The 13,396-nt window shown below is 36.1% G+C and overlaps 2 protein-coding genes across 2 annotated transcripts in view; both read right to left on the bottom strand.

Moving 5' to 3' along the window:
* Nucleotides 1-1,311, bottom strand: part of LOC112054994 (xaa-Pro aminopeptidase 1-like) — a 42,070-nt gene extending 40,759 nt beyond the window's left edge. Inside the window, exon 1 of the mRNA XM_024094959.2 lies at nt 960-1,311. Coding sequence (XP_023950727.2) covers nt 960-1,008 — 49 coding nt within the window. The 5' untranslated portion in view covers nt 1,009-1,311. The remainder of the gene's footprint in view (nt 1-959) is intronic.
* A 2,980-nt stretch (nt 1,312-4,291) lies between these two features.
* The window catches only part of LOC112054996 (mannosyl-oligosaccharide alpha-1,2-mannosidase IA), a 120,303-nt gene continuing 111,198 nt past the window's right edge, over nt 4,292-13,396 (bottom strand). The window contains exons 7-10 of the mRNA XM_052884718.1: nt 13,234-13,372; nt 12,764-12,908; nt 12,312-12,428; nt 4,292-11,835 (exon numbers count right to left, since the gene is read on the bottom strand). Coding sequence (XP_052740678.1) covers nt 11,680-11,835; nt 12,312-12,428; nt 12,764-12,908; nt 13,234-13,372 — 557 coding nt within the window. The 3' untranslated portion in view covers nt 4,292-11,679. The remainder of the gene's footprint in view (nt 11,836-12,311; nt 12,429-12,763; nt 12,909-13,233; nt 13,373-13,396) is intronic.

Genomic DNA, 13,396 nt, shown 5'->3' with positions numbered 1-13,396 from the left:
GAGGATGAAATTTTTATCGTCTATCCCATAGTGTGGGTGTCGTTATCGGTATTTTATTTTTGTGCTTTACATAGGGGATTAAAGTGCTGACCTCATCTACGGAACCCTACACTACGCGTAGCCTGAAACGCACTTGGCCGGCTTTAACGGATGGTAAGGGATGATGCAATGTAAGATGGAAGCGGGCTTACTCCTTAGGAGGAGGATGAAAATCCACACAATTTTTAGTTTATACTCGACATCGTACCGGAACGCGAAATATCTTAGCGGTACCAAATAAGAAAACTTCAACCGACCCAGCCGGGGATCGAACCCAGGTCCTCCGTCTTGTAAATCCACCGTCCATCCACTGCGTCACGGAGATCAAACGACCTTGCGTGTATAACGATATTCAAAAGCTTTATAAATAGGTAACTGCTAAGAAAGCTTTTATAAATCATCCAATGAAGACTGCAACTCGTGAACATAACAAACTTGATTAAAAAAAATCACTTCTTTCAAACAAAAATATTCTCATATACATCGACATGCTCGTATTTGCGTGACAAGGTGTTATGTCGCCGAATATATCATTGAACCTAGAGGTCCAGGGTTCGATTCTCAACACGAGTCTATTTAGAATTTTATATTCCCGACTCAGTTTTAGTCTGGTTATTTTTTTAAAGGTAATACGGTAAATGAATCGTAATCCTTGAAAAAATAGCAAGCACCATCTTAGATTGCTATCTAAGATAGTGCCTGATAATATAAAACAATGCTTTGTTATTTACCATCAGGGTGGGATCGCGCCGTTCTAATCTAGATGCTAATATCATAAAAATGTACCTAAACTTTGTGAGTTTGTGTTTAACGGTCACAAAAATATCTGTCTTCTTCTTTTATCACTAAGAAAACGACGTTATTTGTTAGCGTTTTAGGCTCTAGTCATTGAATAAAAAAATTGCTTAAATGAGACTTACCTTCAATTGTAATGATGCTTGCTAGACATGCGACGACCAGGATATGCATCTTGTGGAATTATCAATTGCACTATCTACAGTTTCTTAAAAAGTTTACGGATATTCTTGATACATTCATAAAGATATTATCAGCATTTTTGTTAAACTTTTCAACTTGTAATTTTAAACTGTCTTAAAAAGAAATAATTTCAACAGTTTTGAATTAAATAGTAGTTTCTGAATTATTAAAAACAAAATAACCCCCTTTTCACAGGAGTAAACTCAGCTATGTGATCTGCTAAGCTGGTCTATTCTTTGAGTGAAGTTTTTGGTTATTTTTGCGAGCGAAGCGCGTTCGCCAGTTAGAGACTCGCGGAACTATTTCAGCGGTGCTGATGGTACAACCTTTTCAGCGCAACTCAACCCCACCACCCTAACCCGTGGGGTTAGAATGGGGACAGGGAGCGTCCCGGCCACATAAAGAACATTGTCTTGACGAACAGCCACAATATTTGATTTCCGACGGTTAATTAAGGTGTTGTATCTGGTTACGGTATTGTCAGTTGAATATTGCGTATTATTCGTTGTTATTCAATCATATTGACACAATTTAACTCGTTTTCGTTGTTTGAATTTAATTAATTTCTTGGATTTTATGTACATTTTACTCGTTTTATATAACAGTATGTATTATATTATACTCGTTGGTCCAGTGATTGACTTATTCTAGGTAGGGTGGGTTCGAAATCTGCAGGCTAATTCACTATCTTTGACGTATGGTAGTTGACAAGGCATCGATCGTGTAGGTATAAATGTCATCCGATAACATACATTTTTTACATTAATTGATTTATTATTTTATTAGGTCGATAATAAAGATCAAAATAGTGAATAGACCAGCAGGTCGCGTGAAAATAAGATTACATTATGGATTTTCTTCTTTTAAAGATATTCTTAATCTACTGAAAATGGGCTGAAAATGCCCATCGTGTAGTTATGATAGGCATTTTCAACCTGCCTAAATAAAATGACTATGTCTAACTCTCGGTATAATAACTACCAAGCTCATGGTACCAAGTTCGATCCCTAGGCCAGATCTATTTAGGTTATTATAATTTTCTTAATTTGCTCATCGTTCATCGTCCGTCGTTGTCAGTCGGTCAAGTCATGTAATGCTTTAGTAAGTAGGTACTAAGTTGTTTGAGGGGGAATGGAATATTGGTCATGTGTAAAAAAAATATTTAAATTAAAAAAAAATAGGTAGTTAAAGTTACTAGCGGACGCCCGCGACTTCATCCGCGTGGAATTCAGTTTTCCACGAATCCTGCGGGAACCATGGATTTATCCGGGATGAAAAGTAGTCTATGTGTTAATCCAGAGTAAAATCTATTTCCATTCTAAATTTCAGCCAAATCGCTTCAGTAGCCGCAGCGTAAAGGAGGAACAAACATACTTACACACAAACTTTCGCCTTTATAATATTAATGTGATAACACACTACGTACGATACGTAGGTACTTTGCCCGTACACTACGTAGAGATGTAGGTATAGGTAGATACGTTGTTACCTCATTACTCATAGATCATCCAGACCACACAGAGACAAACTTTACAGTACCAATAAACCTCAGCTATAAAAACCGAAGTAGACGATTTAACAAACAAAGCCATTTGCCTAATTGGACGTTTCGGGAATCGCCGGCAAATGTTAGGGCGCGCAATCACGGCGCGACATTTACGTATCTACCCTCCGTCTCTCCCCTGCCGTGCCTGGCCTTGTGTGCCAACTCTATAATGAATTCTCTTTTCATTGACCTACGGAAGGGATGGCACTTTCTATCTATAGAACATATAGTTCTATCAAATTTATTTTTCGTTAACGTATCTATACTAATATTTTATAGGTGAAAGATTTGATTGTTAGTTTGTTTATTGCATTAAATTAAAGGCTCTAAAACTATTGAACAGATTAAAAAAAAAAATATATCACCATTATAAAATCATTGATTTTGACGGCCTCCGTGGCGCAGTGGTTTGCGCGGTGGATTCACAAAACGGAGGTCCTGGGTTCGATCCCCGGCTGGGCAGATTGAGATTTTCTTAATTTGTCCAGGTCTGGCTGGTGGGAGGCTTCGGCCGTGGCTAGTTACCACCCTACCGGCAAAGACGTACCGCCAAGCGATTTAGCGTTCCGGTACGATGCCGAGTAGAAACCGAAAGGGGTATGGATTTTCATCCTCCTCCTAACAAGTTAGCCCGCTCCCATCTTAGACTGCATCATCACTTACCATCAGGTGAGATTGTAGTCAAGGGCTAACTTGTAAAGAATTAAAAAAAAAATACATTACTAATCCATGAACAAACATAATGAAAAATTATTTCACCATGAACATGTATTTTATTTTATCACTAGAGGTCGCCCGCGACTTCGTCCGCGTGAAATTCGATGTGAACTTTAAATTACCTCTACCCTACCCTACCCCTACTCTACCACTACCCTACCCCCACCCAACGTTGAAATTTTTCCCGAATTTTCTTTGCTATAAACCTCACGGAGCCCGAAACCTTTACAACAAATGCAAAACCGCGGAAATCGGTTCGTGCGTTCTGGAGTTATAGCGTCAGGAAGGAAAACCCGACTTATTTTTCTATAGAAGAAGATTAATTTTTACCTACCTAGTCTTTATAGTAGTTAATTTATCAGGAATAACTAGATATAATTAGTTTTTTAAGTCGAAAAGTTAACCTTTAACCTGAACCATTTTGCGTAAATTAGTTTTTGCGCAATTAGCCTTGGTACTAATTTACACTAAACAAATGCTAATAGCTTGAAGATTTGCAAGATTTTCGCTAATTAAAGCAAAATGAAAAATCTATTTCTGGAAGGTGCATCCTAAAAATAGCAAGGCGCGCTTACGTCATTCCATGTGTCTCAAACGGTGAACATCGTGAGGAAACCTGCATACCAGAGAATTTTCTTAATTCTCTGCGTGTGTGAAGTCTCCCAATCCGCATTGGGCCAGCGTGGACTATTGGCCTAACCCCTCTCATTGTGAGAGGAGACTCGAGCTTAGCAGTGAGCCGAATATGGGTTGATAACGAGACGAGATAATGTTCCGAGAACTGGTGGACATTTTTGCGTAGATATTTGAATCAAGTTAAAAATAATTGTACTGTATCTGTACCTACCTAGGTATATGCTTCTCTAACCAAGAACTGGCGACCTGCTGGGAAGTAGTTTTTTGCAAAATATCAATATAATTTAAGGCATTTTGTTAGCCTTACGCTACTAAAACACTCCGGTAGGTAACTCACGACAAGGATTTGTAAACTAGAAAATAAAAAGCATTGCATTCTAAACAATATTTAATATTTTTTATTTAATTATAAAACCTTAAACAAGAGGGTTAAGAACAGTTAAACATTAACGCGACTTTTTATTACATATTTTATACGCAATAGTTATATCCTCCTACACGCATTTCAATTTATCGTATGTATAAAACAAAGATTTTATATTATTAGATATGTCACTAGCGCGTCGAAGCTGAGGCGAACAAATGTGGTTAATTGTCTTCATTTCATGTAGTCGCAGAGTCAACAACGAAAGTTATTCAAATAATACACTCTAAAATGTCGAGTTGTGTGTTCAGGAAGTTTAGAAATTATATATAACTACATAAATATATAATGTAAGTAATCACACATTATGCATGTGTGTGCTCAGTGGAGTAGGTGAATTCGGATCTTGTAAGCAAGTAACATATCTAATAGTATGAAATCGTTGGTAATGAAACTACCGTCGATTTACGGTTACAATCTATCTTACTTTAAATGTCGTACCACACGTTCCCAAATAGTAAAAAATGTTAACCCTACAATGTTCAATGTTCTACTTCGCAACTTCTTTTATTCAATCACAATTTAACCCTCGACTGTTCACGTGTTGTTAAGTGACGATGTAGTCCAAGATGCTAAACGAGCTAACTTGGAAGATATACAATTCTACCCGCTTAGCGGTACGTCTTAGACGGTAGGGTGGTACTTAACTAGCCATCAAGACGAGACAATTTACATAATACAAACAAAAAACCTATAAGGACCCAAACTGGGAATCCAACCCAGGAAGTATCTGTTAAAACAGCATTACCAACTGCGTCAGAGAGGTCGAGGAAATTGAACATTGTAGAGTCGACTCCTGTCCTGCCCCATTACCTCCAAAAAAAAAACAATAATTCCTTTTTAATTAAATTAAACTACTTTGTTAAAAAGAAAACCGCGTTAACATTTCTGTAGTAAAAAAAATCGAGCTCATCAGCCCATAGATTTATTATGACGGTTTGTTAAAGTATAATAAACGTACGACTCAGTCAACATCACACATAAAACTAATAACCTTATCACCACATAAATATTTTATTACAACAGAAATCAAGATGGCAGTTATATCAATGTTATGCTAGATTGAATTTATACAAAACAAACGAAATAATATAAAAATAATTTCATAAAAAAAAACAAGATAACATACAAGAACCATGCACGCATCCCTTGGTTAAAAATTAACGATTACACGCTGAATATCTAAAAACTATTAGTAATCTATGACTATTATATACATAATGTACACAAATTGAACTACCTTCGTCTAATATCAGAGGGTTTACAAGTATATTATAGAGCATAGACAAGATAAAGGAATCAAGGTGCTTTCCTGGGCACAAAACAGTATTTATTTTTATTAAACAAATTATTTACTAAATAATTTAAATTCGTACGTAGTAAGTAAGTAGGTCACAATAGGCTAGTCGACACTTTTTTAAAAGGGTCATATGTTCATTAGCATTTTACTAGATTGAAAAAAAAATTGAGACATGATATACATAAAAAAATTTAATTTTAAATATTTTTTTGACAATACTATCCAAAATGTTATCCGCCATGATGGTACAGTGGTATGGTAAAGGGTTAAGTGTTTGTCAAAATTATTAATTAGTTTCACGTTTATTCCTTTATTACATCACATTGTGATGTTACAAAATGGATGTCAGCGTTTTTGACGTTTGGAAAAATTTATTGAGAAAAATTGAAATTCTTAACTGTTATTAATGAATATCGATATGTTTCGGACCCTTATTCCATGTAGTACACGAAGTTAATATTGTTTATATTATTATTGATTTGAGTCAACTACCCTATTGTTCCACAAGGAGCGTTAGATGTATTCGTTCTAGAGAACGGCAGCGCTATTCTGTTATGATGTTTTTAAAACTCGAATGTGAGTTTCGGATTCGCCTTTCTCTCTGTCTATAGCAAGATGTTAGACAGAGAGAGACAGATAGAAACGACTCCAAGGATCACACAGTCAAATTGCAAAAAAATCTTTTACCCGTGCATTTTTAACTGTACAATATTCTTTGATGATTTTGATCAAATTTCGATTCGATAAAACCGTTTAACTGCGCAGTTAAAACTGAAGATCTGTAGCCTCTTACAGAATGGCGCTACAGAGCACCGATAAGTATTATTTATCTTGTCTATTGTACCAAAATAATACCAAAGAAATTGTTACGTGTAGATTTTAAACCATATAACTGAGTCTTTTACCTGCGAAGTACCTGCGAAGGTCATCTCTGTACCTTCGCCTGTAAAAACCCTCTGTGGGCATTAGGTTTTTACAGGGGAGCACCTCTGTCGCCTATTCGCGCCTGTATCACGCAGGGAAGGAATCAGTTAAGCGATTTGGCATTTGCGTAGGTATACTAGTATATACTGCTCAATAACATAAATAGATAGGCCGTCGATTTTATTTCATGTATAAACATTCAGTACACCGCAGTATAATTTTAAAAAATCATTTATGATTTTTGGTTCACCATTTTGAAAACAACTAGGCAATTCTACAATTGAAAAATATTATTTAAATATAAAAAATACAAATGCAATAATATTTTTGTTTTATATATGATTATTATTTTTAAATAGTATGAGATCTAATAAGAATATACCACTTTGAATTCAAACTATAAATATTAAATATTACAATGAACAACAAAGATATAGATCGCGCCACGTAAAAAGATTTATAAAGTAAATATTAATTGTAATAAATATAAAACTTAGGTATTATTTTGCACTCTTTTTACATGACACGTTTTATAACTAATGATGCTTTATAAATTATTTTTTTTATAAATTTCATTATAATGTTTACAGCGGGTTTAAAAAAATCATTAATATCATGACAATTCGTGTTTTTGAAAACTTGATTTTATTATTTGCGAGTATTATTGAATACAATTACGCTATAAATTCTATTATCTACCATAATATATAAATAAATAATATATGTAATAAGTATATTATTAATGTATAATTATTTGTTTTTAAGCTGTTAATGTGGCTGCCACCCCAACTTATAAAATGAGGTTACTATCAATTACGTAATATTCAACGTAGATTTGCTTATTTCGTGTCCAAACTACTTTGTTTTTATTTATAATTGACTTACGCATTTAAAATATTACACGAAATTTTAAATTACATTCGATTTGTTTGTACATACAATCATGACCAAGATAAATAGTCCGGTCAAGATAGTAATGGTACCATTGCAAATTAATTTTGAAAATCAGTTCGCTAAAAAAATCTTACATTTTTTTACGCTTACATTTTACACGATTGACCTTGCATAATTTCGGAATTCCTTCAAACGATGCCTTTCCAAATTTTATGACAGGGTCACTGTGTCCTTGATGTTCACGTAATTTTTTAGCTTTTCGGTAATTTAAGCAATGTCTATTTTCACTTAGTGTAGTCAAGAGTATTAATTTTGAACCGTAGGTACAAAATGTGTCTTCGGTTTTTGCAAACCATCACAAAGAATATCAATTCTGACCATAGTTTCATTAGAATCGGATGAATGGTAAAGAAACGCTAACAAAGTTATAGAAAAAAATAAATACAGGCAATTTTTTTAAATACGATATACTAAAACGAGTCCTTTACAAAATTACTTAATTAATTTAATTACATCAAACGATGTTTATAATTTACAGCTACATTTGGCCTACAACAACAAATGTATCTAACTTTTATCTATTTACTTTTTATTGAGATATGCCTTCCACTGCAAGCTCCTTTTTTGTCTAGTTATCGTAAATTTAATTAATATAATTTAAAATATATCAACAAACGTAATCGCATACGTCTAAATAAGAAAAACAGAGAAGTTTGATTTAAGAGTTTTAAAAACGTTTAAAATTTATTAAAATCTGTGTAAAAAAAAAGTTCTTTTTACACAGATTTAAGGTAGTTCTTATAATCCCGGAAGACTGTTTGCCTTTATATGTAGTATGTAAGTTGATACATACAATATGCGTTTTTAACCTAAAAGCACTAACGCATTGTTAAATAATTTAGAGTGATACAGAAAGAGACGTGTGACATCAAAACCCGTTTATCTAAAAAGTGTTGCTTAGGGTAGGCGATAATAATGTTTTTGTATTATTGATACTCCAACAGTTTTAGTCTTGACAAACGCTTGTTTTTACACTTCCCTATACATTCAAAGCCAAATTGTCTTCCGAAAATATAAAGAAACACTATACTAAAACCTATTGTGTCGGAAATGAAATGTAATACGGAAACTGGCGTCTCTGTCACAACTTACTTTATAGAAAGGGATAGATTACTTTTTAGCTAAGAATTTTGTATACAACAGAATAATTACATAGTATGTATAATAATAAATACGTCAAATAAAAAGACTTACAGTAGAACTATATTATACTACGTATATTATATTCAACATCAATTTGTATGGACTAGGCACTGGCCACTGCGTCACAACTTGACGCATTCATACGCTAGTAGCGACACGCGACGAGCGTTCATACCCTAGCCACGACACGTGACATGTGCTCATATGCTAGCTATAACGACACGCGACGCGGGTTCACACATTAGCCACCACCCACGACGCGCGTTCATACGCTAGCCACGAACCGCGACAAGTACTAGTACGCTAGCTGTCACGACCCGCGACGCGCGTTCATACGCTAGCGACGTCCCGCGATGCGTGGACATACGCTAGCCTCGTCACGCGATGCGTGCACATACGCTAGCCACGTCACGCGACGCTTGTTCAGTCAAATCGGACAATTATTTCACGTGGCGTTTGTTAGTGCGTTATAAACATGTGTTTCTGGCCTTAGATCACATTAGTGATAATTATGATTTAGTAAGAAAAATACATATAAACATTTTAATTTAAAAGTCAGTAAATAGCGCATAGAAAGAAATGAAGTTATTGTTTTCAAATATCCGGTAGTGTTTATAGGTCAGTCATGGCCGAACAAGTATTAATGTTTTTACTTTTTTTATTTACACTAAACCGGCAATGGACTGTGCATAGTAAGTGACACTCGGTTAATTGTTATACAAGCATAACATATACAGTTTGCGTCTATGACGAGCCAGGGCTTGAAATAAGTCTTACTATAGGATTGAATGCCCTTGAATGTAAAGTCCCTAGTGTGATCTAAGATGAGGAAAAACGATCGTAACTTTATGAATCTATTCTAACACATTTTAAGTCTAGCACGACTTTTAAGTTTCCGATATCAAAGATGATTAATATATACGGAACCATTTGCAGTTCTCGCAAACTTCATATACTCGTGCTACGTGTACCGCCAGATGTGGCAACTTTCAACAATCACTTTGCCACTATGCAAAAATGTGATTAGTATTTTTTTTTACACAATTGCCATTTTTGGGTCAAATCTTAATAGTCTTTTGGTAAAAGTTGGCAGCACTAGAAAATAGAACGATTCTACAGTGTATAGATTTTGGTGAAATATTTAAAACAAGTATGTAAATGTTTGCGGCGATATTTAAGATAAGAGACCTTGAATTTGATTTATGATATAAAAACGAAAAAATACTATTTAGTGTCACCGCCGACGGACGGAGTGGATGACTGACTAACATTAGACCATTATAAAATTAGAGCTGGACTCGCTCGGAGATCGGGAGGCTTCAGTTTTATATCGGTCATCCATCGATCTCTTATTTAAAAAGTGGATGCACAATCAGCGACCAAAAAACGTTCTTGGCACTCAATTCAAGTAGTCGCATTTGCAAATTCAACCTTAAACTCAATCCTTAAGGTTGAATTTACTCTGAATTTCGGATTTTATTAAATATTGGACTATATTTAAAGGCTTTTAGGTATAATTTTCTTTACCAATAATTCTAAAACTGTCAAAGCTAAATTGGCCAGTTTTTAAGAGATTTTTTCTACATGATTGTGCATCCTTTTATTATAAGAGGTCAATGCGTTTATCAAATAAAACCCACTACTAAATTTTTTTTTAAAAAACATCTAGTTTAGCTAGTGTAGGTAACGTGTTTCAGTTTCAACTAGTGATTTTTACCCGTTAAAATACGTATGAAGGTGTTTTCATTACAAAAAACATGCTTAAACTTCTTTTTGAACACTAATACATGGATTCTATGCAGAGCGAAGCAGTTAAAGATGAATTCAAAATGTAGTTAAACGAAGCAAACTCTTTTTGATAAAATGATGATTTCATTGTTAAAGTAGAAATATCAAGATTTTTTTGATAAGTAAATTACCGGGTGGTTAGGGTGGGCTAGGACCGGTGATGGGCATTCCTTTATAAATATAGTAGAATTTATTCATATTACACCAGATACGTCATTATATTATATAGATATATTATATATTATTTTCTCATTAAAACAAATCTCTTTAAAGATGGTGTCGTTTCGAAGTAATTTACTAATTAATCGGATATAGTCACATATTTATTAAATATACTTGTTTTTGTAGCAAGTTTATTAATAAATAATGTTAAAGGATCGTTTAAACGAGAAATTATTGTATTTGGTTTCGTGATCTGAGAATGATCTGCATCAAACAAACATTTTTTTTTCCATGTAGGGGTTATTTGTGAAATATCCCGACGCGGCGCTATCTTGTAAATCTTAAAGGTACCACGTTACTCGTATAATAAATAAGGTTTGCCTAATATGGTATAACATAATATTGTAATATGTACCTCAATGCGCACCACAACACATCTCAGCGAGATAAAGACAAATGTCGACAAATAGCGGCGCAATCTAAAATAGCACTACCTTTTTCGTTGCGTTGAGACGAAAGAGACAACGATATTCCACTCTACCACGATTTTTTTAAAACGAACATCTTTTAAACATGGCCGCAATTACCACATCTTTTAAATATGACCAATACTCATGTTCCCCTCCGAGAAAATACAAAAGTCGAAATACTGTCTTACAATGCAATTCATAGATGTTGCAGGGGCAGCTCCAGGGGTTCTTTCACCCGCTAAGGGGCATAAACGCATAGAGTTTATATTTGACACTCAGCGGGTGAACGGTCCCTTGGGGGCTCCCCCGCAAAGTTTATGAATTTCACTGTTTGTGTACGACAATAGTCCAACAGATGCTATGCTGAGCTATTGGTCGACAATGTCTTTTTCGCTTGTCGAGACATGTCGTTCACGACTGTTAGTCCTAAATGAGTGTTATTTTATATAAAAAGAAAACCACACTAAGAGAATCAGTCGCCCAGTTACCAAAAATGTAACAGTCGTAGATACATTTTTTTTTGGAAAAATTCAAGGAACAGTGTAAGCTCCCAAAAACGGCAATGTTGCCACATATGACGGTACGTGTGTGTCGGGTCTTAGAGTCGGTTGTCTTCGTGCACGACGACTGCTGGTTTGGCGGCGGCGCGGTACAGCGGGTTCTTGTCTTTGATGGGGAAGGGATGTGCCTCAGTGTTGAACACCCACTCGTCTAGCGGCAGGAGGTCGTCGTCCGAGAACAGGAGGTATAAGTACTGGAAAATAAAGATATTAAATTAAAAAAATATATATTTCATGTGACGAGTAAGAGCGATAGTGATTGTACCATCATTTTGTGGTAGAGGAAACACCTCGAGCAGTTCCCAGGACTTGTGACCTTGGGTGTAGGTTTTAGGCATCCCATTAGAATTAACACTCACCTCTCCAGCTCGACATGCTCTTCATACCCACATTAAACAGTTTATGATCAATAATTACAACCCTAATTGCACAGAATCACTAGCAGCCTAACGGTGTTCACACTCGTCATCGTCGGATCATCGTCGGAAGGTGTGTATTAATATTTGCAAGAGTATGTTCAGCAGTTCTTCGACCTCGCACTTCGTCAACAATCTTACCAATACACTTAAAGATATGAGGGTAGGGTATCACCCCTTCAGTACCCCGCGCGGCCACCCTTTACCCGGAAGTGTCTCTAGCGCCTGCCTACACAGAGGAAATCAGCCCTCACCTTGAGCGTCTCAGCGAGGAAGAAGCTCTGCTGCACGTCGTCGCCCACCGGCGTGGAGTGGTACACGTTGACCAGCCCCGTGTACCCACCCTCCACCCGACAGTGCTTTTCTAGTGCCTGCAAATGAAAAAGAAAAACATTTGATAAGGAAATTCGCATATTAGTTCGGATACGAATTCGAGTTTATTTCTTACGCTTAGCAGAGTTGAAGCTCAACACCTCATGTAAATGGATAGGTGCCTCAGGGCAATGCTTTCTAGGTGGATCCTAGAAAGTGTGCCCTTGAATGACGTTTTCCACTCAAGATCAAGACAAAAAGTAAAATCGGGTGTTTTCAAATCGCGATGAAATCGTAGCAAGTTGCGTTTTTAAAATCGCTAATGGGTGTTCTTGTATAGAAAACTAGATTATGCATTTTTTTCGCGCTCGTTTAATCCAAAATGGCGTCTCACCTGGACAGCTTGCCAGCCCCAGTCGCGGTACTTCTGGTCCTTGGTGAGGCGCCACAGAATGAAGTAGCTCTCGAACGTCTCTGGTCGCAGCAGGTACATCTTCTCGTTGCTCTTCATCGCACGCGCTTCCGCCGCACCGGAAAACCTGTCAAGAGATATTTTTTTTTTTTACATTACATCTCATTCTCTTAGGAGTAGGCAGAGACCACATCCTTATACTTTCTATGTTGATACTACATAGGAAGTGTAAGGACCTTCACCTATTATTATCAATCCTTTGATACAAGTTTGTAGGTTCAGAGTACTCTTGGCCTTAATGGGAATGACCTGAATTTGGTCCAGGAATGTTCTCCTTGGCCTTCCCCTTCCAATATATTTATTACTTATCACGCAACCTCGTGGCACGCATCTTAGGCCTGTTGAACCCTAAAATGATGAATTAGATCCTGTACATGAATTTGTCATGATACCTGAAGGCTTCAGGACTCAGTTTGGTGTCGGCGCGGTCGTAAGCCTCGTGGCAGGTGTGGGTCAGCTTTTTCGCCACGTCCATGTATCGCTCGCTCAGCGTATTCTGTAGAGTGGTTGACGCCAGGGCGAACATTCCACCTGGAATACAGAATATGTATACAT

The sequence above is a fragment of the Bicyclus anynana genome, chromosome 12, assembly GCF_947172395.1.
Source record: "Bicyclus anynana chromosome 12, ilBicAnyn1.1, whole genome shotgun sequence".
Classification (NCBI taxonomy): domain Eukaryota; kingdom Metazoa; phylum Arthropoda; class Insecta; order Lepidoptera; family Nymphalidae; genus Bicyclus; species Bicyclus anynana.
The sequence above is the reverse complement of the archived record's forward strand: the minus strand, read 5'-3'. Positions and strand labels throughout refer to the sequence as shown.